The sequence below is a fragment of the Nicrophorus vespilloides genome, unplaced genomic scaffold, assembly GCF_001412225.1.
Source record: "Nicrophorus vespilloides isolate i.1.1-1 unplaced genomic scaffold, Nicve_v1.0, whole genome shotgun sequence".
Taxonomy (NCBI): Eukaryota; Metazoa; Arthropoda; class Insecta; order Coleoptera; family Silphidae; genus Nicrophorus; species Nicrophorus vespilloides.
This window is the reverse complement of record NW_017100089.1, coordinates 581,121-606,946: the sequence shown is the minus strand read 5'-3', so window position 1 is coordinate 606,946 and position 25,826 is coordinate 581,121. Positions and strand designations below refer to the sequence as shown.

General features: G+C 31.3%; 2 protein-coding genes and 1 non-coding gene across 3 annotated transcripts; all 3 read left to right on the top strand.

The window, feature by feature from the left end:
- The first annotated feature begins 223 nt into the window (after positions 1-223).
- LOC108567539 (D-aspartate oxidase) lies at positions 224-3,635 on the top strand. Its single transcript, XM_017928072.1, has 6 exons — positions 224-508; positions 1,372-1,581; positions 2,778-3,000; positions 3,068-3,126; positions 3,181-3,298; positions 3,365-3,635. Exons 1-6 carry the CDS (start codon positions 318-320, stop codon positions 3,578-3,580), a joined length of 1,017 nt encoding a protein of 338 aa, XP_017783561.1. The 5' UTR covers positions 224-317; the 3' UTR covers positions 3,581-3,635.
- A 3,097-nt stretch (positions 3,636-6,732) lies between these two features.
- On the top strand, positions 6,733-6,806 carry Trnat-agu. The gene has a single exon. It is a non-coding gene; the product is annotated as a tRNA-Thr (tRNA).
- Positions 6,807-20,580: 13,774 nt separating this feature from the next.
- Positions 20,581-25,228, top strand: LOC108567537. The gene is made up of 12 exons (XM_017928070.1): positions 20,581-20,681; positions 21,902-22,237; positions 22,297-22,626; positions 22,689-23,048; positions 23,108-23,503; positions 23,560-23,759; positions 23,822-24,033; positions 24,096-24,275; positions 24,341-24,419; positions 24,478-24,638; positions 24,699-24,852; positions 24,922-25,228. Exons 1-12 carry the CDS (start codon positions 20,622-20,624, stop codon positions 25,181-25,183), a joined length of 2,730 nt encoding a protein of 909 aa, XP_017783559.1. The 5' UTR covers positions 20,581-20,621; the 3' UTR covers positions 25,184-25,228.
- The last annotated feature ends 598 nt before the right edge of the window (positions 25,229-25,826 follow it).

Sequence of the window (25,826 nt, the reverse complement as noted above, 5' to 3'; positions counted from 1 at the left end):
TCAACACGTAGCTATCATACATCAAATTAAATCACAAACTTATCCTCTGGAGATCTTTCCTCACCCAGTTTCCAAAGCGTGTGAGCGCAGAACTCTTCCGTTTCGCAACCTTTTTACCATTTCTTTCGAAGCCAAGAATATTCGTCCGAAAAACGCGACGGAAATCGATACCGAAACTGTAATTATGCAATAATTATTTGTATTGGCTTCTGATAAGATAATGAGAGAAACAGTTCAGCGCGCGACGACCTTCTGGATCTCAGTTTATCATCGTTTACTTTACCAAGTGGTTCTCTAACATCATCATCGGAATAGACATGCTGAAGGTCGCAGTTGTTGGTGCGGGCGTGATCGGCCTTACCACGGCCCTCGAAGTCCAGAAGAAGTTAGGTCACAGGGTTGCCGTGACGATATACACGAGCGACGTCAGCCCCAATACGACCGGGGACGTTTCCGCGGGTCTCTGGACCCCTTACTTACTGCAGGAAACGCCGGAAACGGATGTCATGTAAATATCAACGAAAATTGTAATAAAAAATATGGGAACTTCACACATGACGAATTTGTGTAAAGAGGGGCACGAATCCGTTGGGTTTTCGGTTGTCTTCAACGACCTTAACATTTATCATAACGAGATAATGCTATAATTAATGATGTTATGAAACAACAAACTAATTATGGTTCAAATCAATCGAATTTCATACATAATAAAATTGATTAAACAAAATTATTGAAGCAGTTTGTAACAAGAATAAAGATATTTTACTTGTTTAATAAAAAAGAAAGTTTACTTTTTCGGTTATCAAAAAGTTCCATGTTTCTAGTGTCTTCAACGACCTTAACAATTATCACATAGAGAAACAGCTATAAACAAACAAGCAACAAACTAAATATGGTTGAAACCAATCAAATTTCATACATAATAAAAGTGATCAAACTAAATTATTGAAACAGATTTGAATAAATAATTTGTATCTATTATAAAGGTGTTGTTCTTATTCAATGAAAAAGACAGTTTATTATTTCGGGTGTCAAAAAGTTCCATTTTTCTAGTGTCTTCAACGTCCTTAACAATTATCACACAGAGATATTGCTATAATTAATGCTATTATGAAACAACAAACTAATTTTGTCTCAAATAAATCGAATTTCATACTTAATAACAGTGATTAAACTAAATTATTGAAACAAATAATTAATATGGTGATAAAAGATTTTTCTTAAATAAATTGGAAACTATTGTTACAAATTGCATTTAACAGATTTAAACGACAAAAAAAATAATAGAAAATTCATTGAATAAAATTGTTTAAGCAAAATATTGATTTTTTTGTGTGATTCAAAAATGAAAAATTTTGTAATTTTTTTTAGGAGATGGTCTAAGGTGATGCACGATTATATCCACGATCTCTGGAAAACGGGATTCGCTGAAGAAGCTGGTATTTCTCTTCAGTCTATGATCCACTTGATCACTGATGCCAATGAAAAATTGCCTGGATGGGGAAACATCGCCTTCGGCTTCACTGAATTGACCAGGAAACAGTTGGACCAATTGGGATCAGAGCACAAGAAATACTACGCGTAAATTCCGGTTGCCTTAATGAAAATTAACACGTTATTTAGATTCTATTTAAACACAGATTAAAAGCGATTTTATCGATACATTCTAATATTTTATCAGTAATCGAATGTTTACCAGCGAAACTAATAACACTAATAGTAGATTCGAATTGCAACTAACGATTTATTTTATCATCAAAAATCACTTAAATACACTTAGTAAATTAGAGTAATTTTGCCAACAACGTTTCTCTTAAGTAAAGTGCAACTAACATCTAAATATATTGATTTTAACAGAAACATTTTACACTTTAGCAAACTTAAATTTATATACAATTTCGTTCTTATAATACGTAACAATACATTCAAACGGTTATAGAAATACCGCGAACTTCATTAACCATGGTTAACTAATTATTTTATGCATCAAGTCTGCTTGAAAAGATAAAGTATTGAGATTTAAAATAATGAGTAGTTATTTATTCAAAATAATGAAATACTAGGTAGCTTAAACTACATTTAAACCGTTAACTAAGTCAGTATTAAATATACTGTTAAATGTATTATAACCATATATTTCATAAAAATGTATAGTTACACTTATAAACTGTTATATAATATACCATACATTGAAATTTTTTAGAAATATCAAATTTATAGTACTAAATAATTTATGCAAATTACTCAAAATTAATTTAATTAAACAAATCGATGTAATTTAAAGATTTAAGTAATTCTATTGAAATTTGTACTTACGTTAATTGTCATATATCACCTGTCTTGTTCTGCAATTATAGCTTAACTTCTCCCATTAGCAGATAATTCGTACATTAATTGATGTTTAATTTACATTGACAAAGCACTTTATGTCATCGAGATTTATGTTTAACAACATGTTGCCTAAGCAACGGAGTCATTATGTCAAAATGACTTTTATGCAATATTTGTCAAAAATAAGACATATTTATCAAGTATATTGTAGTAATGGTACTTGTACAAGTACTTGTGTATGTGCAGAGTGACTCTAACTACTGGGATAAATGGACTATAGGTTTTCTTATGCATTATTGTTAGTAGCCCTCAGTCAAAAGCGTGAGGCACTTGAAAAAAAAACTACTTGATATCTGTCATGTGGCGTATAATGTTGTTGTTGATATTAATATTTCTGTTTACTTGTTGAACTTTTGATATTAGTAATCTAATTGTTTGATTTGCAGGGGTGGATTCACTTTTGTGTCGTTCACTTGCGAACCATGCAAGCTCCTACCGTTCCTCCAGAAGCAGTTCTTGTCGAACGGCGGTGAGCTGATCATGAGGAAGGTGTACGACTTGGAGGAGTTCGCCGGTAAGCACGAGATCGTGGTGAATTGCGCCGGATTGGGAGCGCAAGATCTTCTGGGCGATAAACAAATGCAGGCCATCCGTGGTCAAGTGGCAAGAGTAACTTGATTCCAACGAGAATGCACAAGATTCGTGGAATTAATTGCACCATCTTTTTCTTGACCAGGTCAGAGCCCCGTGGCAATTCAACACCATCATGGAAGGCGAAAATTACATCATTGTCAAGTGAGTATTATTACCTAATTATGTATTTAATTCAACAATTTGCAATACTTTTAGCATGGATTGCGTTGTGCTAGGTGGAACGCATCAGGAAAATGATTTCGATTTGTCCCCAAAAGACGAAGACAAACGTCACATTCTCAACGGTTGCTGCAATCTAGTGCCATCACTGCAGGTCGGTGAAATTATAAATTTATAAATAAAACTACTTCACAATTGGAAATTTTCACTGTTTGTGCAGAAAAGTGAAGTTCTTAAGCATATGGTCGGTCTGCGTCCGGGCCGTCCAAAGGTCCGCATCGAAATGGAGAGGAAGATTGTGAATGGAAAGCCAATGATCATCGTCCATAATTACGGGCACGGCGGTAGCGGAGTTACGCTGTGCGTGGGATGCGCGAAAGACGCCTGCCAACTGGTCCAAGAAGGTGTTAGCACCATTTGCAAGTCCAAGTTGTAACCGGAAATGCAACGATTGCAATCAACTGAACAATACAATAAACGATTATTACACATTGTTACACTTATTTTGGATTATTGCCAACTTAACGATTGTTTAAATTATACTCGATTTGGCATAATCGAAGAATTATCTAATGCATTTAATTATATTTGGTAACAACAACTACCATTAGAGCGGTAATCATTGATTTAATTTTACAGTTAAATTAAACTGTCAACTAAATAATTTATGTCACTATATTTAGTGAACTTGCGTAATTTCTATTTGTATTGAACATTACGTCATACAAGCTGTCAATTTGATTGATGATTCTGAAACGTCATAGTTGCGTCACATGGAAACAAAAATATGCGAAATGTATGTGTCATAGTTTTCGTGCATCATAACAAGAGGAAGCAATTAAATATAAAAGCACAAAAATTGATTAATCAAGTGCTATGAAGCAACATAATTTCAGTTTTAGAAGAATTTCAAACAATTATAAACAAATGATAAATTCATTAATCTTGTAATTCATTTATATTTTAAAATAAATGAGTATCACAAAATGCAAAGCAATTTGATGTTATAACCAAACACTCAAATGTCAGTAAAATGACAGTTAATTAGTTGAATAATCATCAAAGTTATATAAGATGTTGTGTCTGTAAATATAACATTTTGGATACAATTTAAAAAAATATAATTTACACTATATAAATTACCTTCATTAAAAAAGATTAAATAATATTTTGCAAATAGTCGCAACGCTTGAAACAAAAAATTAATAGTAACTTTTGATAACTGTAAGTTACAGTATTTAACTTATTAGTTTGTGAAGTGGTTAGAATTAAATTGCTTGTGGCGAAACCCAAAACACTGTGATTCACAAAAATACATTGTTTTAGTTTGTTTGTTTTTTTTTATGATTTTTTTTTAAGTAGTTATATAACTGATGGCTTCACTGATTTTGAACCTTATTATTTAGTAGTTAGCGGTTAGGATACAAAAAAGTATAGGATGCCCCAAAAACCTTTTAGATTGAACTATATGTAGGCCAAAAGTATCGGATAAATACCGTAGTTATAATCTGGAAAAGTCTCTCAGGATTATTATTATATTATTAATTCTCCTCAAACAATGAAAGCGCATCATATTTTATTTATTCTATTGTTCAGTATGTAAATATTAACGTTATCGGAAACCTACTTATTAAAACAATAATTTTATCTTAATACGCAAAACTCAAGTAATTAATGTTAATTATTCCTGATTATTTATTATGATGCTCATTGCTTTTCATAAACTGTAATTTAACCCTTATGTACTACGGATGGGTCAGAATGACCCACCCAGCAGAGTTACATATTAATCCTCACCGTTGGAAAGGTACTATAAGCATGATCGATTGTACAACCAAAAGATTTCCCGAAATCTTAGAATTTTGATTGCAAATATCATGCAAGTTGAAACACAACCTAATGAACGGATTCCTACATCGAAATAGAAGAAGTGCTCTTTTTGTCTAAGCAAAAGCGACAAGAAAACAGCAATGTTTTGTTACATATGCAAAAGACCAATTTGTTCAACTTGCTCAAAAAAATGCCCAGTCTGTTTCAAGCAATGAAATCAGTTTAAAATGTTGATAAATTCATTAAATAATAAGAATTATTGTGTGTTTGTTTAAAAAAATATTATTGTGTCCTTTTTCTACAATATTTAATAAACGGGTCATTTTGACCCATAGGTAGTACTTGTGTTTTATTTATTTCTCCGTAATAGTTACGGGTTATATATTCTACTTGATGTAGGCAACCAAATTACCACAGCAGCAGTAAAGAACTTCTTCATCACTTGATCAAAAGAAAATATTAATTTTTCTATCGAAATAGAAATTGAAGATTTTTTAAATATTAAAACAAATAGCTTAAATTTTCCATATATTGTAAGTATTTGTAAAGAAAATATTACTCTATTAAAATATCTTTTTTTTATTGTTATTTTGTTTTAAAATTTAAGTTGCTTAGCAATAAACAAATTATATAATGAAAAATAAAATGCGTTCTGAAGGTGAGGTGAATTCAAGTACAGTGAAACAACCTTCCAAGAAACGAGATTTTAAACTATGTAAAATATTTGTAATTCCATTAATAACAATAATAAAAATTCTGAACAACTATTGAGAAAAAAACGAAAATGTAAATTTAAATGTTAATCTATTGATGTGAATTGTTTATCACATGATATAAGAAACACATTTTAACTAATGCAAATGTTTTATTGAAATTAAATGATTTTGTAAATTTTATAACAATTTTTTTTATTTGTAAAAAAAAATACGTAAAAAAACTACACTTATTTCAGCTAAATGAATTCTGTAGTAAATTCCATTCATTGTTAATAATTTTCTGTTAAAATATCTAAATTGTTTTGAACAATAAATTGAATTTGAGACGTAGAAAAAAAAAAGTTAATTGATTGTTTTTATCGCACATTGGCTCGAATTTGTTCAAGCCATTAAATCTGTGAGTTTGCGTTTAAGGTCACTGTCTCAAAACCGTGCATAAAGTTGAGTAATTCGCTGGAATTGCCCGGAATTTTAGTGTTATTAATATTGTAATTTAAATAACTGGCGCCAATTCGATTCTTATACAATGTGAGACCAAAGAGAGTAATGTTCATTGAGCAAAATAAGTATGCGAGACGTAAGCACTTACTAATGATGTATTCGCGTTTGCCTCGAATAAATTACGTGCTTCTTCAAAGAAACGTTTCAATAATGTACGTTAATTGCCGAACACGACGTAAATTGTAAACATGATGGAATGATTCAAAATTTTTACGGTTTCATTGAGATTGATTACACATTGATTATAATTGTTCTAGTATAAAAATTAATAACAATTTAGTCATTATTCGCAAATATCAGTAGTTTGAGTCATAGTCAACTTGTTTTTTTTACAAAATAATTATCCATAGATTTCATAGATTTGTTAATTTTGTATGAATTTAATAGAATTTATTTGGTTGCATATCTATAATATATGAAAAAGATTATATTAAGTAAATTAGTTGTTATGAGATGGAAAATTTAGGCGAAATTTACTTAATTATCTAATTATTAATTGCATTGAATTTAAATTCTGTAAAAACTCTATAATGTATAAGAAGGCGCCGTGGCTTAGTTGGTTAAAGCGCCTGTCTAGTAAACAGGAGATCGGGAGTTCGAATCTCCCCGGGGCCTAGTGACAGATTGTCACAACATTTTTTTTTATAAACAAATAGTTTTTAAAATTGTTGTTAATTATATAAAACAAATTATAGTTTATTTTAATATAATAATTTAAAATAAATTAATAAATTAAATCAAAATCTCGACGTTCGAAATCCTGACTATATCGAAATCCCGACTATGTCAAAATCCCGACTACCATAATCCCGACAATTAAAATCCCGACTATATCAAAATCCCGACAGTGTCTTTAATTATTATAAATTCCTATTTTTTTTGTATCCTTTATGTTATTCACAACCTGCCAATTTTTGGCAATGAGTAGAATATGTTTGGTACAAATTTCTACAATAACATTTTTATGGTAGTCGGGATTTTGATTGTCGGGATTATGGTAGTCGGGATTTCGATATAATCGGGATTTTGATTGTCGGGATTATGATATTTGGGATTTCAACCGTCGGGATTTTAATACAGCCGGGATTTAGAACGTCGGGATTTCGATACACTCGGGATTTCAATAGACGGTCTTTCGGTTGTCGGGCTTGTGTTATAGACCCGTAATACACATTTACATATGACACAAGCTAAGTGAAGGGAGTAAAGATTTAAAAGAAGAAGACCCTATTTTCGTTATTTGGTTCAGTTATGAGATTTGAACTCAACCTTTCATATCCAAACTTTGTAATTCAATTTACTAAATAAGTTAATGTCATTAATGATAGTCATTTTAAAAACTAAAGATAGTAGTTCTGTTCCTTTTACCAACCTGTCAAACTGACAGTTAATGACAGCGCAAGTTTTTCCATACATTTTAATACAGTATCTAAATATAATTTGGCAGGTTTACAATCATATAAACGTGTATACGACAAAAGATGATGAATTTTATGTCATTTTAAAAACTAAAACAAAACTAGTTCTGTTCTATTTACCGATTTAAATAAATAATCTGTCAAAATGACATTAAAGACACTGCAACTTAAACATAGTATCAAATATAGAATCTAAATATAATTTGACAATTTTACAATCATATAAACGTTTATACGACGTATGTATACTTTATTTGGGTCTATATCACAAACCCGACAACCGAAAGACCGTCTATTGAAATCCCGACTGTATCGAAATCCCGAATATATCAAAATCTCGACATCCATAATTCCGACTGTATCAGAATCTCGACAACCATAATCCCGACTGTATCAAAATCCCGACTATATCGAAAATTTTTACAATAACATTTTTAAATTATTTCGGAGCGTAGTCACCTTGTGCTACACTTTTATTATTAATAACAATAAATTATTATTAATTTATTTGATTTTGTTGAATAATACAATTAGATTATTAATTGTTCTTATTTATTGTTAATAACAATTTAAAAGTCATTGCGCTCCGAAATAATTTAAAAATGTTATTGTAAACATTTTCGATATAGTCGGGATTTTGATACAGTCGGGATTATGTTTGTCGAGATTTTAATATACACGGGATTTTGATATAGTCGGGATTATGGTTGTCGAGATTTCGATACAGTCGGCATATCAGACGTCGGGAATTTGATTGACAATATTTCGGTTGTCGGGCTTACGATTGCCACCAACTTTATTTCATTTTAAAAACTAAAAAGAGTAGTTTTGTCCCATTTACTAACTTAAATGTCAAAATGACAGTGCAATTTAAACTCCTACCATAATTTTACATACAATCCAATAGAGTATTTAAAGTAAAATTTAATTTGACAGTTTTACATTCATATAAATATTTACACAACAATTAGTGATTGTAAACACGACAAATGTCATTTTAATTAATTCACTTTAATATCCTAAGCTTTGCACGGCGATTATAAACCAATAAAAAGTGTTTCCCTGCGGATGTGGATTGGGAAAAATGCAAATTTAATCAAAAAACAAACATGCGTCTAATACTGATAATTTTACCACGAATGTCCGCCGAAATACCACCAACGTAACAAAAACACTTAAAATAGAATCGTTTAATTAAATTTAAAAAAAAAAGATTGAAGGTTGTCTGCAAAATCACTACTCACATTATTTTTAAGTAAAAAAACAACACTGTAATAGAATCTGCAACAACAACAACAACATCAAGCGATAATTATTTCCGGTTTGAAAGATATAATGGGAAAGTAAAAAAAAACTACTTGTCGAAGAACTCCGGTGCGTAAATGTCATTGTAATGCGATGAATAAAATGAGTTTCGCAATGGATTTATTTTTCCCATTGGATACTTCATCAGGTACTTGGGGGTTTTCTGCAATTAATTTACGTAATTCGCTATGATTATGTAATTCACTGGTATTGCTGAGACTGGAAAAATAATTCTAAATTTACTCTAGCTTATGATAAATACCAAACAATGTGTTTAATGTGAATAATGTTAAGTTGTTGACATTCTCAAGGACTAATGTTTAAAATTCATTTATGAGTTACGATTATAATTTTCTTGTCTCAACATATTTATAAGAAACTTAGCAGTGAACAAATTATTGCTAAACGTCTAATAAAAAAAGTAATGAAACTTATTTTAAAAACTAACAATTTGAGACATAAAATTTAATGACACTAATAGTAATAGTAATTATAGAAAATACATTTCTTAATTATGGTTCTAAATGTAATTAAAGTAGATAAATATGTTCATGAATTATTGATGATAAAAATGAATTATTTGCATATTAGTAAAAAAATAAATTTGACAGTTAAAATGACACTTGAAATCTATAAAAAAATGACATTTAATTTTATAACAAAATAATAATTAATGAAATCTAGAATCATGGCAACATAAATAAAAGGTCAGTGACATGCAATTTGACGTTTAATAACAACAACTTGAATAGACACAATTAATTAACGACTTGTTATAGACAAATAGCAAAGATCGTTAATTCTTCATATAACAATTGAAGTATACATGATATAACAGCTAAAAATAATTGAGTTCGATGATCGTCAAAATTGACAGCTAAAGTTTGACAATATGATGAAATAAATTTATACCTGTAAATTTTAATTGTCAATAAGTACATTTTATTGGAAATTATATATATGAAATGGTTATTGACCGCTTAAATTGTTTCCGTTTAAATATTATTCAGTAAGATATAAATAAATAATGAATCAAATGTCAAATCTCGATAATTTTAAAACATTTACTCCAAGTAATAAACGGTGTTGCACGATCTTCTAATTAGAATGCGTAAAAGTACTCAACGATAAATAGGTAAAACTGGTGTATTACGTTTGAACATTGCCAAATTATTTTCCAAGAATCCGAATGGGCGAGCGCCAAAACTGCTTTCACAATGACCTATTACAAGGCTTCTCGAATTCGAACTTATCCTTTAATAATTTATTTGAAAACGTAACGTTCATTCATTCATTCAATCCACCGGGCGGCGGTAGTGACCCAAATAGTAAAATTGTGATGTGATTGCGTACGCGCACGCGGTTCTGGACGTGTCCGAGAACCGAACGAAATTACCTGATGATCTCTTCAATCGAAAAGTTCGCTGGACGCGCAAGATTCCAACAATTCCCACTTAGGAATCCGTCGACGCTGATGCTCGGCACACCAAATAAATAATAACAGTTATGAGCTGCCAATCGTGCTGTGAACATAGTTTTAGATGTCGCGCGTTTGGATTATCGCAGTCGTCGCCGCCGCACTGCAAGTTACACTTGTAAGTTTTACACTTTTAGTCCTATTATTATTATTTAATTGAAATGTTTTGACCGTGACCGAGTAAGACAGGTTTTGATCGATTGCGTTTTCTTTCGATTAAAAATGCAATTTCATCGAGGTGCGTCTTTTAATTACTGATTATCGAATGCAAGTTAGTTGAACTTAGTTTGGTTTTTTTTTTGGTGTATTTTCGTATGTGGGACGGAATGTGTAGAGTCTAGACCAGAGGTGTCCAAACTACGCCCCGGGGGCCAAACCCGGCCCGGCAGGCGATTTTATCCGGCCCGCCAAGTATTTTGAAAAATTTCGTAAAATATAAATGTAGCGTCGCACGTCGGCATTAGATCTGGCGCAGATGAAGAGCGCATTCTTTAATTCACATATTTACAATGCTTGGCCCCCGCTAATGAATTTAAATACTAAACTGGCCCTCGCAGCAAAAAGTTTGGACGCCTCTGGTCTAGACTATAGCAGTCAGCATTTATTTTTATTGTTCCGTTTGGCAATTGCCACTCCAACATGTGCTTGATTTTCTTGTTTGGTAACAATTTGGTTAATCTCTCGGTTGCATACATAAATTATTACTTAAGTAGCAATGAATGCATACGTTATAACTACATTTAACATATGCGTACTTTTGTACAAATTTCAAATATTTCTGTATTATTAATTGAAATTATATAAAAAATAAATTTGAATCGTCATTTTATGGTAGTTATTCATTCAGTAATAATTAAACGTAAATAATACACGGTATACAAGAAGTGTAGATAGCTTTAGTGTTAAGTAAGGATTATAAACAAAAGATAAACTAGATTAATAGTTAATTTAACTATCAATTTATTGATTATGATTTAGCAAAAGACCTTTGAAAACAATAAAAAAAGTATAACTACTTCAACTTGTTAAGTAGAAGATAATTTAGTTTTGGATATTTTATATAATAGCTAGAGCATTTAGATTTTCTATATAAATCGATCATAAACTTGTTACCTACATCTTTTTAAAAATTTAATTCGAAAATTAATTACATAATTTCTTCAGAAATTTGGACTGTTTTTGATAAATTAATATAATCACAACTTTTCCAAAGTTCAAATGAAAAATATTCGCTACTACATAGAAAAGTCAAAAGGCAATGGTTTACTGCGTTTCATTGAATTCTATAATTCTGTAATCGAGTTGCTTTTGGAAATTGATAAACCTGTGGTAACAAAATTGATTGTTTTCTTTATTTAATAATATGCAAAATAAAATTACTAAGAAAAACGTGAATCACATTGAAGTTCGATCAATTACATTATTGTTTGAAATTGATTTGCTTATATCTGCATTAAATCGAAATGATTTCTGATATTTTCTAAATTTATTGCAATTGTCTGTTACGCTACACTAATATAGTTATTATATAAGTCAAACAAAGTAGTAAAATTGTTTAATAAACTTAAATTTATGATTCGATTGAAAACTTTTTTTGTCAAGGAGATCGATGTAGAAAAAATATTTGGTTTTTGTACATTTTTTTTTTAATTTTAAGTATTTATAAGACAAAGTAAACTATATAATCACCTTATAACTAAGTTGTTTGCATTCATTTAGCTAAAACTAGAAAGCAATCAACAAAACGTAAATATAATTATTTAGATAAATTAATTATATGAAACGATTCATACAGATGAAGAAATTACTTAGAAATAACTGATCAAATTTATATTCCACTTACTCTTCAATACGAAGTATAATGTACTATTTCGTTACACAGCGTAATAAGACGATTGTTTTTAAATAAAATTCTTGAAAGTGCTCAATTCTCCGGAAACGCTTGTCTTGTTTGGATATTCTACTTTTATTTTAATATAAATAAACACTTGTGCAGATTGTCTGTACTTACTTCAACTGACTACATGTAACACATTTACATATTAAAATATTATTAACAAAAACGAAATTGGGGCCAAACAGACAAAAAAAAATAACGAATACGGTTGTGTTTTTGTTTTTTTTTGTCCATAGACAATCTGACATATTAAACGTCATATTCGAAGTGTGTACATATTGACTTAATTATAACATTTGCTCCATATATTATAAGACTGATAAGCTGTATATTTGAGTACGTAGATTTGTGCGTTAGTTCAGGAAATAAAAACAGCAATACCTCGCATTACGCACTGTATGAAACCGGACTAATCGATGATTACTATACTATATAAAATTAGTTTGTCTTGAAGTTTTAGATTAACAAAAGAAAGTATAGATTTTTATAATGATTCATTCTCATTTATGAACACCTCTGACAATAATATAAAATATAAATGGAATATGTATATATAGGGTGTCCCAAAATTCACGCAAGACATGTTTTTAAATGAAAATTGTAATTGTTTTATTTATAATGAAGGTTTGGCAGCTAAAGTTCGCATTTTCGTACAAAAATACGGTCGAAAAAAAGATTAATTGAAAAAATCAATGAGCCTGAATCAATTAGATAATCCAGTTTTTTATTGCCTAAATTACAAGATATGGATGTGGACGATACGTAGTTAGAACAAAACAGTGTCACGTGCCATACAGCCCGAGAAACAATTCAATTGTGAGTCATTTCCCAGATCATTCGATTTAACGCCATTAGACTCTTTTCTTTGGGGGTTTATGACAACAAGATCACGATCAGCCACATCTTAAAGGAGGAAATTGAGCGCTGTATCAACGATATTCAGCCACATTTATGTAAATAGGTCATGACAAATTTCCATAACAATTTGTAATTAAAAACCTATGTTTTATCAAAATTATATCTTGCGCGAAATTTGGGACACCCTATATTTCATGTGGGGCAAGGCAAATGCATATTTTACGATATGATTTAAGTAATGAAATAAAGTCGTGACGAAACAAAATGAATATTACTGGTTTTATTTTTCAAGGTCTACTTTGACCTATCCAATTGAATCATAATATATTATATTATCATTTATTTTTTTCAAATTCAGAAATATTGCAACTTCGAACAGTCCGGATTTGCTATAGTCCGATTTGAAAATTTCAACTAAATGTTGTTTTTATCTAAATGATTTTTTACTTTTATATTTAAATAATGTAATGATTGCATACTGTATTTACGTTACGTTTTTTTATGCAATTGTAATGAATAATTAAAGAGTACATAAATTATGTTGAATAATTTCGAAGATTTTCTATTATATTGGTTGATGTAAAAAGTTCTGAGCCTTTTTCGTTAGATGGCTTTAGTGTGCCATATTTCACGATGTATACTGCGACTTACAGGCGACATAACGCTTTAAAAAAAAGTTCATTGGCTGTTTTGTGTTTAGTGAATCCAGTTGTGTGTTAGAGAGTTCCAAAATAGAGACAAAAAATAGAAAATTCGATACATCCTTCAGTGCCACTATGACCAAAAAAAAAGTATTGATATTGAGTCCATATATAGATCGCAACAGCAAAGAGTCGGTTCCAACGCTTCTGTTCTGGTAATATGGACGTCGAAGATGAGAGACATGCTCTGGTAGGCCAATCGTCGAAAATGTTAATAAAATCATGGAAATCGTCGAATAGGACCTGCATGCGAGTACTTATTCAATTGTCCAGGAACTGAAGATTAGCGAAAAAACCGTTTGGAACCATTTGGATAATGCTGATCTCAAGAATCTCGATGTATGGGTGCCACAGGCAAAGAAATTTATGTCCTACAACTACTAAATAATGACATTTCAGATAGATAGTAAAAGATACAAGTCTTTCTTGAATTATTTACCAATGAAACAATTATTAGTAACTAAAGGAACTGTATTTTTTCCCTTGCATAACTTACATTTTATTCGTATGTCAAAGGGTTAAAATTCTAAAAAAAATACATGATTTGTCGTTCTGTCATATGTACCAACTTAAATTGTATACATAGAAAGTCTTATTTCAATTATTACGACCCTATTGCTCATCGTATTGATTTATTTAAGTATCGACTGAGTTTCCAACTCTTTGCCTTCGTATCGGATCACAAAAACTACTTGTTCTTAAGCAAAAAAAAAACTTTCAGAAAATATAGTGTGACATTTTTTTTAACTTAGTACCTGTCAATATTATTGCTGTCAAGAATAACCATTTGGTCAGACCAATATACGTCACGATTATCGATGAAACGCTTGCCTTGTGGATGTTCTACGTCATTTATATTAAATAAATAAACACTTGTTCAAATTTATTGTTTATAGATAAATTTTCAACTGACATATGTATCAACTTAAATTGTATACATAGAAACACATTTAGTTCCTTATGTTTGTAAAGATAAACTACTTTTATTGCAATTATTACGACCCTATTGCTGCTCATCGTATTGATTTACTTAAGTTTCAATTGAGTTTCCAACTCTTTGCCTTCGTATCGGATCACAAACTACTTGTTCTTAAGCAAATAACTTTCAGAAAGTATTTATATACTGACTTAGTACCTGTCACTATCATTGCTATCAACAATAACCAGTTAGTCAGAACGATATATGTCACGACTATTGATGAAAGTTGTCAAACTCGTGATGTTTTATTGCTGCATCTTTTCGTATAACTGCAAACAATAAAATTATGATGAATGAACGTTGCTTTAATAAATGCAAAACTGATTCGACCTTCGGGTGAGTAATTCATTATGCACAAAATAAAAAAAAAATAATAAAAAGAGTTGTTATCGCACAGATTTTGTTTAAAGCACGCTCGGAATTTTCCCCGAAACGCTCCAGAGTTTGCATCTCAGTTCAAAAGTTCAACAATTTAATTGATTCCGTCACATCTATTAAATAATATTTACGTAAGTAAAATAACTAAAGTTAACGTTAATTTTCTTATCCAGACTAAATTGTCGTGTACCGGGATTCAAATATCTCTGGACACTGTGAAATATCTCGTAGTTATGTCGTTGTGGAGTGCTAGTGGAGTTTTTAAGGAATGCTAGAGGTGAAGTTGAAGTTTTTATGATAGTAAACACTTTATTATTCACTATAAGATTATTAATCACTTCTATGTCTAGATTCCAGTTGCTAGGTTTGCTACTAGGGTTTCTATGAGTATAACTAGGACTAGGAAAGACACTCCTTTAAGACTAAAACTAACTTGGACTAGCGACTAGCTAGGACTCGGACTCTTTAGAACTCTTTTTTATTACATATATATCCTATTATATAATAGTGAAATAGCATAGTGGGAGTACAATATTTGGTAAGGGAAGATAGTAGCTAACTTTCCATAGTCATTAAGTGATTAGGCAGATGTACATATTAGTAAACATTATCGATTAGCCCTTTGAATTTGTGCACAACATGGTAATTAACAATAGTGTTTAAGAATAATTATTACGCAATAATTAGTTATGTGACCTTCCTAAGTGGTATTTGTACTAAGTCTTAATGACTTATACACATATACATCTTCAAAATAATAAGGTATAACATAATATAAACAATAACGGTTATACATAACAAACTATCCATTGTACGTTGAATAAGCAAACGCTTTATTATTTAATCTAAATTGAGTAAACAACAGATTCTGTGAGTATAATTATAACAATAGTAATAACATTGCAATATTTGTTTAACGTTTAAAACCAAATTGTTTAGTGAGATGCATTTGCGGAAATTTTAATTACAATTTATTTTAGTTTATCTCTGAACTACTACTGCCTTACCCATCTTTTTTTTTACTTAAATAATCAAACTCACCCATATTTATCTTCGCTTTCAGCCTATATTAAACAAACTGAAAATCCATAGTATAACAATGATTGTAATATTAAATATTTGCTCTACGTAATAAACTAAATATTTTGGTAAAAAGTACAGCCTTTCTCTGAATTACAACAAATCATTTTGGGGAACAGATTGTATAAATAAATTGGTTTATATTTTCGTCGCGTTTACTGATACAAATCAGGACTATTCATAGAACATGTAAACGCGAAATAAAGAACGCGTTGATCAATAAATATAAGCCATTGATTGCAAATAAACGTTGTCCACGGAATATTAATACACGCTTCTTGTTCAGAACATTAATATTGTACAAAGAACTGTACAATTAGATTAACATTTCATCAAAGTCAGGAAAATACAAATCATGTAATGTGAAGTATATTGAGGGTAATCAGTTTCGATAATAACCCGGACTGTTTGAAACCGGACTAATCGAGAACATTATATGCGTGGAGGAAAAAAATACGATAATATAAAAAAGAAATTGTACCAATTTGTCTTTTACTCAATTAAAATTTAGTTCGTTTTGTTATCTTTCAACTGTGAATCCGCACTGATCGAAGCCGTACTATTCGAGGTATTGTTGTAGATGTTTAGCAAATATTGCATACGTTGAATAAATACAATTATTTGCTGCTGACATATTACATTTTTATCGAATAAATTGATAAGAACATAATATTGTTTGTATAATGACAGATGTAAAGCACATATTAGTTAGTCATATTATTGAAGTTACCAACTTTTTTTTCTAATACGAGAATCATTTTTATTATTTTGTTAATAAATTTCAGTAATAATAATGTAATTCGTAGGTTGAAAATTTCTAATTTCTTGAATAATTTCAATGTCACTCCTTGTTTTCTGATGTCAAAAATGTATTTCATGAATGAATAACCAGATTCGTTAAGTGCAATTCGTAAGTTAAAAAGTTCTTGTAATCACGTTTAGTCATTTAGAAATGAATATTGAATTCATTGACAATTTCAATATTTCTACTTGTTTCCTGATGTAAAAAACCCTCTTTAGATTCATAGAATATATTATATTCGTGAAATCGAAGAAAAACTTTCCAATCTGTATTTTGATTCATCGAATATTCATTCGAATAATCAAATAGAAGAGAACAAATACGTAAAATTTGCAAATTTTAAGACAGTTCAAATTTCGTTGATAATATCAATGTTTCTCCTTGTTTTCTTCTTTCCAAATTGTATGTTGGTACATTACTTAGTAAAATAACTAAATGTAAAAGAATATATTCGTAAACTCGGCAATTCGTAAGTTGAAAATTAATTTAAATGATGTTCATTCATTTTGAAATCAGTTTTCTTTAGTAAAATCAAAGTTTTTCCTTGTTGTTGCTGTCCAAACTGCTGTATTGATTGATTCACCGTTATAAAATCGTCCAAACCCAAAAAGAAACAAATATAATGTTGAGAATTCGTAAATCGAAAACTAATTTAAATCATGTTCATTAATTTCATAATCATTTCTTTGATAATATCAATGTTTCTCCTTGTTTTCTTCTTTCCAAATTGTATTTTGGTTCATTACATAGAAAAATAACTAAATGGAAAAGAATAAATTCGTAAACTCGGCAATTCGTAAGTTGAAAATTGATTTAAATGAGATTAATTCATTTCGAAATCAATTTTATTTTTTTTTAGTAAAATCAATGTTTTTCCTTGATTTTGCAGTCCAAACTGATATATTGATTGATTCATCGTTATAAAACTGTCCAAACCCGAAAAGAAACAAATATAATGTTGAGAATTCGTAAATCGAAAACTAATTTCAATAATGCTCATTCATTTCATAACCATTTCTTTGATAATATCAATGTTTCTCCTTGTTTTCTTCTTTCCAAATTATATTTTGGTTCATTACTTAGCAAAATAACTAAATGGAAAAGAATAAATTCGTAAACTCGGCAATTCGTAAGTTGAAAATTGATTAAAATGAGGTTCATTCATTTCGAAATCAGTTTTAATTTGTTTGGTAAAATCAAAGTTTTTTCCTTGTTTTTGCTGTCCAAACTGTTGATTCGCCATTATAAAATCGTCCAAACCCGAAAAGACACAAATGTAATGTTGAGAATTCGTAAATCGAAAACTAATTTCAATAATGCTCATTCATTTCATAATCATTTCTTTGATAATATCAATGTTTCTCCTTGTTTTCTGCGTTCCAAATTATGTTTTCGTTCATTACATGGCAAAATAACTAAATGTAAAAGAATAAATTCGTAAACTAGGCAATTCGTAAGTTGAAAATTGATGTTCATTCATTTCGAAATCAGTTTTAATTTTTTTGGTAAAAACAAAGTTTTTTCCTTGTTTTTGGTGTCCAAGCTGTTGTATTGATTGATTCAATGTTATAAAATCGTCCAAACCCTAAAAGAAACAAATGCGATGTTAAGAATTCGTAAATCAAAAACTAATTTAAATTATGTTCATTCATTTCATAATCATTTCTAATTTCTTTGATAATATCAATGTTTCTCCTTGTTTTCTGCCTTCCAAATTGTATTTTGGTTCATTACTTAGCAAAATAACTAAATGTAAAAGAATAAATTCGTAAACTCGGCAATTCGTAAGTTGAAAATTGATTTAAATGATGTTCATTCATTTCGAAATGAGTTTTAATTTTTTACCTTGTTTCCTTCTTTCCAAATTGTATAATGGTTCATTACATAGCAAAACAACTAAATGGAAAAAAATAAATTCATAAACTCGGCAATTCGTAAGTTGAAAATTGATTTAAATGAGGTTCATTCATTTCGAAATCAGTTTTCTTTAGTAAAATCAAAGTTTTTCCTTGTTTTTGCTGTTCAAACTGTTGCATTGATTGATTCATTGTTATAAAATCGTCCAAACCCGAAAAAAAACTAATATAATGTTGAGAATTCGTAAATCGAAAAATAATTTCAATAATGTTCATTAATTTCATAATCATTTCTTTGATAATATCAATGTTTATCCTTGTTTTCTTCTTTCCAAATTGTATAATGGTTCATTACATAGCAAAATAACTAAATGGAAAAAAATAAATTCATAAACTCGGCAATTCGTAAGTTGAAAATTGATTTAAATGAGGTTAATTCATTTCGAAATCAGTTTTCTTTAGTAAAATCAAAATTTTTCCTTGTTTTTGCTGTTCAAACTGTTGCATTGATTGATTCATTCTTATAAAATCGTCCAAACCCGAAAAAAACAAATATAATGTTGAGAATTCGTAAATCGAAAACTAATTTCAATAATGTTCATTAATTTCATAATCATTTCTTTGATAATATCAATGTTTCTCCTTGTTTTCTTCTTTCCAAATTGTATTTTGGTTCATTACTTAGCAAAATAACTAAATGGAAAAGAATAAATTCGTAAACTCGGCAATTCGTATGTTGAAAATTTATTTAAATCAATTTTAATTTTTTTTTGCTTTCCAAACCGTTGTATTGATTAACCATTATAAAATCATCCAATCCCGAAAAGACACAAAAGTAATGTGGACTATTTGTGAATCGGAAACTAATTTTAATCATATTCATTCATTTCATAATCAGTTCTAATTTCTTTGAAAATGTTTGTCCTTCTTTTGTGATGTCCAAATTGATTAATAATTATAAAATCGTCCAAACCGAAGAGAACAAATTTGCAAACTCGAGACTTCGTAAATCGGAAACACGTTCATTGATTTCAAAATCCGTTCTGCTGTCCAAACCTATGTATGAATTCGAAGAGAACAAATCCGTGAAGTCTGCAATTCGTAAGTCGAAATGGAAGAGAACAAATTCATAAACTCAAGAATTTGTAAAATTCGAATTATTTTGCGTTTAATTATAGAAATTCATTAGAAAAATAATTAGTAAAACTAAAAACTTGTGTCCAACGAAGAATGTTACATAATTTGGTTTTTTATCCAATAATTATTGCTTATTTGAATTTCTTTGCAACTTTTATTTTGTATACAAATTATTAACATACATTACTGTATACAAATTCCACATACAATCTATCAGATAAACTTCCCGACATAAAAAAGGGGTAGATAAAACATAAAATCGCTATTGAGTATGTATGGATCACCGATTTGTAGCATTCTCAGTTAAGATCCATACAAAGTATGAAACACACAGAAAAATGTTGTGCAGATTTCTCAAACGGTTTTCCCATTGCAATACATTTTTTTTTCAGCTATATACTTGCGATGATTAACATGTAAAATATGTATTAGAGAAAAACACCTAATTGGAATGATGATGCAATCCAATCTTATCGAGTTATCTATATATCAGATATCGACGATTTTCATATACAATTCGCCTTCAGTTGCGGATTGATCGAATGTGCGCGATGATCGTGTTTACTTTACTACTTCTGTTGGTGATCCCGAAAATCCAGTCAGTGAGTCAACCATATTAAAAAAAAATTGGAAGAAAAAAAAAACAAATCAAACAAATGCGAAACGCGTTTCGACTTACTACAATGACGTGATGTTTTGTGAATCCTTTGATTTGTTCAATTGAAGCAACAACACAATGCACGGCGGCGACTCTCACCTTCCAATCACGTTTTCTGTTTTGTTTTCTGTTTCGAAACGCGTTGCTATCGAAAACATAGATCGATTGTGTAGTTACGAGTATCATCAGCACGTTTATTAATTATGATCACAAGCCATGATTGAAATTGTTTCAATTACATTATTAGTTTTTTTTATAGCGTTAAAGTGTGTGCGATTAGATCAAAGTTTTCACTTGCTCCTAACCAATTAACTCGCAGTCCAGTTTCCACTTCTTTTGATGTGTTACGCAATAATTGTTATATAACAAATACTTTTTGAAAATGCTTGCATATAGATAATATACAGATGTAGATAATACTGTTTACGCAATATATATGGAAGCAGAGAAATTAATTAGCAAAATATCTCAGATCTATCTTGCACGATTTTATATCTATACATAGATCTAAAATATACAAGACAATCGTTACAATCAAGAATGTTGGTTGCATAAAAGTGTTTTTGTTGCATAACGAATTAGTGTTAAAATTAATTAACTGAAGATCCTATTTCATCGTTTATTACAATATTTGTTAACATAAGATTATTATTGCATGGATTACTCACTTTATGACTAACAAAGCAAATTTGTTGAATTTGGTCCACTTTGCCATGTGGATTTTTGTTTAATTCAATCTATAAACGTTCTGGAAGTGCAGCAATATGTGACGTCTTTCTATTTTTATCATCTAGATTAAATATTACACATAGAAAACTGAAATAAATAACTATGAATCATTGTTAATGAATTCGACTTGGACTTAATTAAATATTATTAAACAGTTAACAAATTCTAATCAAATTACGTTTATCATTAATTAACATAAATACTGCGAATATTGTTTAACAACAGAATTAAACAGTTATTAAGTTGGATTAGAAAAGCGGATAAGATTAAGTAATATACATATTCTTATCTGAAACATTAAATGCATATAAGTTTGGGTTTGCAGTTGAAATTCATTTAAATAAAAAATAAACTTAAAACGTTGATTCATGATTGGAAGGTGATAGAGGAGTTGCAATGAGATGATTGTAGAAGTTTACAAATTGATAATTGCAGGAAGATGTGTTCAGGTTGATAGGGAAAAGTCACGAATTGAGCGCGAGCAACGTGCAATTTGTGAATGATGGAAAGACCCTACTGGTGACGAATCTCGTCTACGATGGTTTAGGACCAGATGTCCGTTTCTGGCTTGGCACCGGAGATGTTCCGGACGTGAAATCCGGTGTTCTTCTCCTGGATGAAAACGGTTCGGATAATAAGCTGCACCGATACGATTCCGATACCATAAAATTGGCCGTCACCGAAGAAGCATCGAGATTCGATCTCTTCGCACTCATCTGCGTTCTCGATAACGAAGACATCGGTCACGTACGGCTTAAGAGAGCCGATAAAGTAACTTTGATTAAACCGCGAATTAAACGTTCATTACTCGGGGCTTGTATTTCTTGCAGAGCATTCTGGACGTAGACTCTGTCTTCAGTTTTGAGCCGGTGACGTTGCCCGGTCTCTCCGGTCTCGCCAAATCGAAGAGCGTTCAAATCATGAAACCCAACGTCCTGCTTGTAGAAGAGCTGAGTTACATTGGAGATGGCGAGTTTCGGTTCGGATTCGAACCATCCAACTTGAACTATTTGTTGCCCTACGACGGGAATTTCGGTAATTTCAGTCGTGATGATGTCTGGTTGACCGTGCCGGATGGGCTCGAGGTTAAGGATTTCGATGTGTTTGGTATTTGGAGCCCGCTTAGGGGCAATGTCGGTTCAATTAACTTGCATTCAAAAGTATACGAACTTTCAAATATGTTTGTAAATCTCCTCACATATATGTTGTATTTCTTTGGCAGGCATTTGCGGCTCTCTTCGAATTGGAACCTCTAAGTTCTTTGCAGCACGGAGTTCGATCGGGTCCCGTCTTCATCTTAAACGAGACTTCCATACGCATAAACAATCTTTATTACGATGGAATAGGACCGGACGCTCACTTCTGGGTGGGAAATGGTACTAAAGGTCCCGACAGGCAGGGTATTCTAGTGGCGGACGAAAATGGTTCGATGGGCAACCTCAATGGATACAAAGGAAAAGACGTCGTCATCAATCTTCCTAAAGGAATCACGGTCCACGACATTGATTACATAGGGCTATGGTGCATCGAGTTCAGTGCAAATTTCGGATATACGAGCATACCAAAAAGTATTAAACGAAACGTAGGTACTTCTCTCAACGATTGATGCAATATTTCAAGTGATTAAATCATTTCATATAGAGGCAGATCGGTTCCAATTCTAATTTTGGGATGTTACCTCCGTTCAGTCAACTGGCACACGGACTGAAATCAGGTCCGATATTAATCCTGGACGAGAAAACGTTCTTCGTGACGAATCTTCATTACGATGGTAAAGGACCCGATGCTCATTTCTGGGTCGGAAACGGATCTTCCGGTCCTGACCAGAACGGGATTTTGGTTCCTAACGAGCATGACTCACGCGACACGTTGAATAGTTACAACGGCGAAGATGTTCTGATCCGTCTTCCCGAAGGTATCACAGTCAAGAATATCGATTACTTCGGTGTATGGTGTATCGAATATAAACATAATTTCGGTTACACCAACTTAATCAATGTTGATCAAATCACGCCAAAGAAAATGTTCCTAGAAAGTGTAAGTTTTTCTTATATAATTAGCAAATAATTTCGTTAATCGATTAACCTGCGCAGGAATCCGGGAAAAGAGTGGCGATAATGCAGAGATGCTGCCAAGAGGGTTACGTGAAGAGCCCCAAAGGTTGCGTTTTCAATAACGTCGATCCCCAAATGCCCGATTACCATGAAGGTAACAATACAATCTTCGACGACGAAGCAATTCCGCATGTAATGTACAGATCGTACACGTATCAGCCAAAATGCCCGAGCGGAATGTGAGAGATAACCGAGACGTTGCACGTTTAAAATTATTGACTTACTAGATGCTTGCTTTCAGGTATTATTTGGATCCTCTGAGCGAAGAATTCCGGCTGCTCACGAGCGGTGAACTATTGGTAGAAGATCAGCTATATAAAAAGGATAAGTATTGTTTCGATCCGCTCGAGTTCTCCGATCAAGAAACCGGCGAACCGCGTTGGATAATGACAGCATTTCTGTGTTTTCCCGAAGAGAACAAGCCCAAATTTGTAGCTATCCTCATTGCAAGTTGTAAGTATATAGGACAAATGACATCTCGATGCATTAAATCTGAAACATTCCACTTGTTTCAGGCATCTACGTATCTGCTTTCTTCTTAATTATCACCAGCGGAATCTTCATCTTCATCAAAGACGCCAGAGACGTGCGAGGTTTGAACGTCGTGGGTTACAGCATAACCATGGCTCTATCCTTCATATGTCTTTCCACCGCCAAACTAATTGATATGAACGATAAATTTTGCTCGGGAGTTGGTAATTGAAATACTAAAAACTAAATTAAATTTATGAACAATATTAAGCAAGATTTAACGTGCTAGGTTACGTCTACCAAATCTGCCTGGTGTCTGCTTTCTCTTGGCTCTGCTGTTTGATCGTGGAAACTTATTACCAAGTTGTGTAAGTTATCAATCAACATCACTTTACTTAATCCTTACATAAACTCAATTATTTACAGAAACTACAATAATCATCACTGGAAGTGGCGTACCCTAATCAACGGTATAATTGCGGTCGGTATTCCCATTCTGTTTCTCCTTCTCTCGTTGGTAATAAACGATATAGTGCCTTCCAAATTCTCCAACCCCAAATACAGTGTAGATTCCTGCTGGTTTAGGTGTAAGTTTACTTACGTTCGATCTTCTTAATTTGCTTACAAAAAAAAATGTTATTTTTTAGCTGATAAAAAGGTCGTTTTCTATTATCTTCCTATTGTCTTATCAATACTCTTTGGGATAATATTCACCGGGTTGACGTATTACAAAATCAGGAAAATTGAAAACAATAGACCGCACCCTTCGTGGACTTCGGTAGGAAACGGCATCAAAAATGTGTAAGCGGAAAACGATGACGTGGATTATTATCGGTTGCATTTACTGTGACTGTCTTTTTTAACTTTCAGGTTCCGGTCATGTTATCTACTCTTGGCAGTAATGACCGCATGCTGGATCGCCGAAGTGATTTCGTACTTTTACGATACTGGTGCCGGCATCTGGATCGCACTCGATGTCATTCAGTCCCTGCAAGGTCTGTTCGTCTTCATCATCTTTATACTGCACAATCCGGTCGTTGGAATACTGAAGGTCCGGTGGAATCAGTTGATAGGAAAAAGTCCAATTAAGGAAACCTACTCGCCCAGCGAAATGACCCATCTGAATCCATAGTGAGAATGCGATCTTCGCGTGCCATATTAATATATTAATTTTGTAAGATTTCGTAAATATAATGTATTTATAAATAAAAAAAGTTTAATTTATCTGTGTATTTATTTAATCTTACCTACTTGAACACTAATATTAACAAAGTATATATAGTAAAGCATCTTATAACACGGTCCTCTCATAACGCGGTCATATATAGTAAAGCAGAGGTTCCCAAACTTGTTTGTGTCGTAGACCCCTTGCCATGTTTTTCGGTTTTGGGTAGACCCCCTACTTACCTGATATTGATTTTTTGTAAATTTATTATTTATATTGGGACATCTTTATAATTATTAAGATCTTTGCTCTGAGACTGCGCTTATGCTTGTAACAAGATGATACTGGTATATCATTATGTGCAGGTTTTTACGAGTTCAAAATGTATTGCGACCACAAAGCGAATGCCTACATCCTACAACTTACACAATTTTATAAACATATATAATATTTTTTTTACTTCATAGATACTTTTACTATTGAAATCCCGACTGTAACGACATCCCGACAGTATCTTTTATTATTATAATTTATACAATAACATTTTTAAATTATTCCGAAACGCCATGTCACCATCTACTATTATTTAATATTAATAACAATAAATATT

What these genes read in the sequence shown, in the direction of transcription:
- LOC108567539 (XM_017928072.1), top strand. Translation starts at nt 318, where the DNA reads ATGCTGAAGGTCGCAGTTGTTGGTGCGGGCGTGATCGGCCTTACCACG. An exon ending in TCCGTGGTCAAGTGGCAAGA is followed by an intron (nt 3,001 to 3,067) that starts GTAACTTGATTC and finishes TTTCTTGACCAG; the next exon opens with GTCAGAGCCCCGTGGCAATT. An exon ending in ATCTAGTGCCATCACTGCAG is followed by an intron (nt 3,299 to 3,364) that starts GTCGGTGAAATT and finishes CTGTTTGTGCAG; the next exon opens with AAAAGTGAAGTTCTTAAGCA.
- LOC108567537 (XM_017928070.1), top strand. Translation starts at nt 20,622, where the DNA reads ATGTGCGCGATGATCGTGTTTACTTTACTACTTCTGTTGGTGATCCCG. An exon ending in TAAATTTTGCTCGGGAGTTG is followed by an intron (nt 24,276 to 24,340) that starts GTAATTGAAATA and finishes TTAACGTGCTAG; the next exon opens with GTTACGTCTACCAAATCTGC. An exon ending in AGATTCCTGCTGGTTTAGGT is followed by an intron (nt 24,639 to 24,698) that starts GTAAGTTTACTT and finishes GTTATTTTTTAG; the next exon opens with CTGATAAAAAGGTCGTTTTC.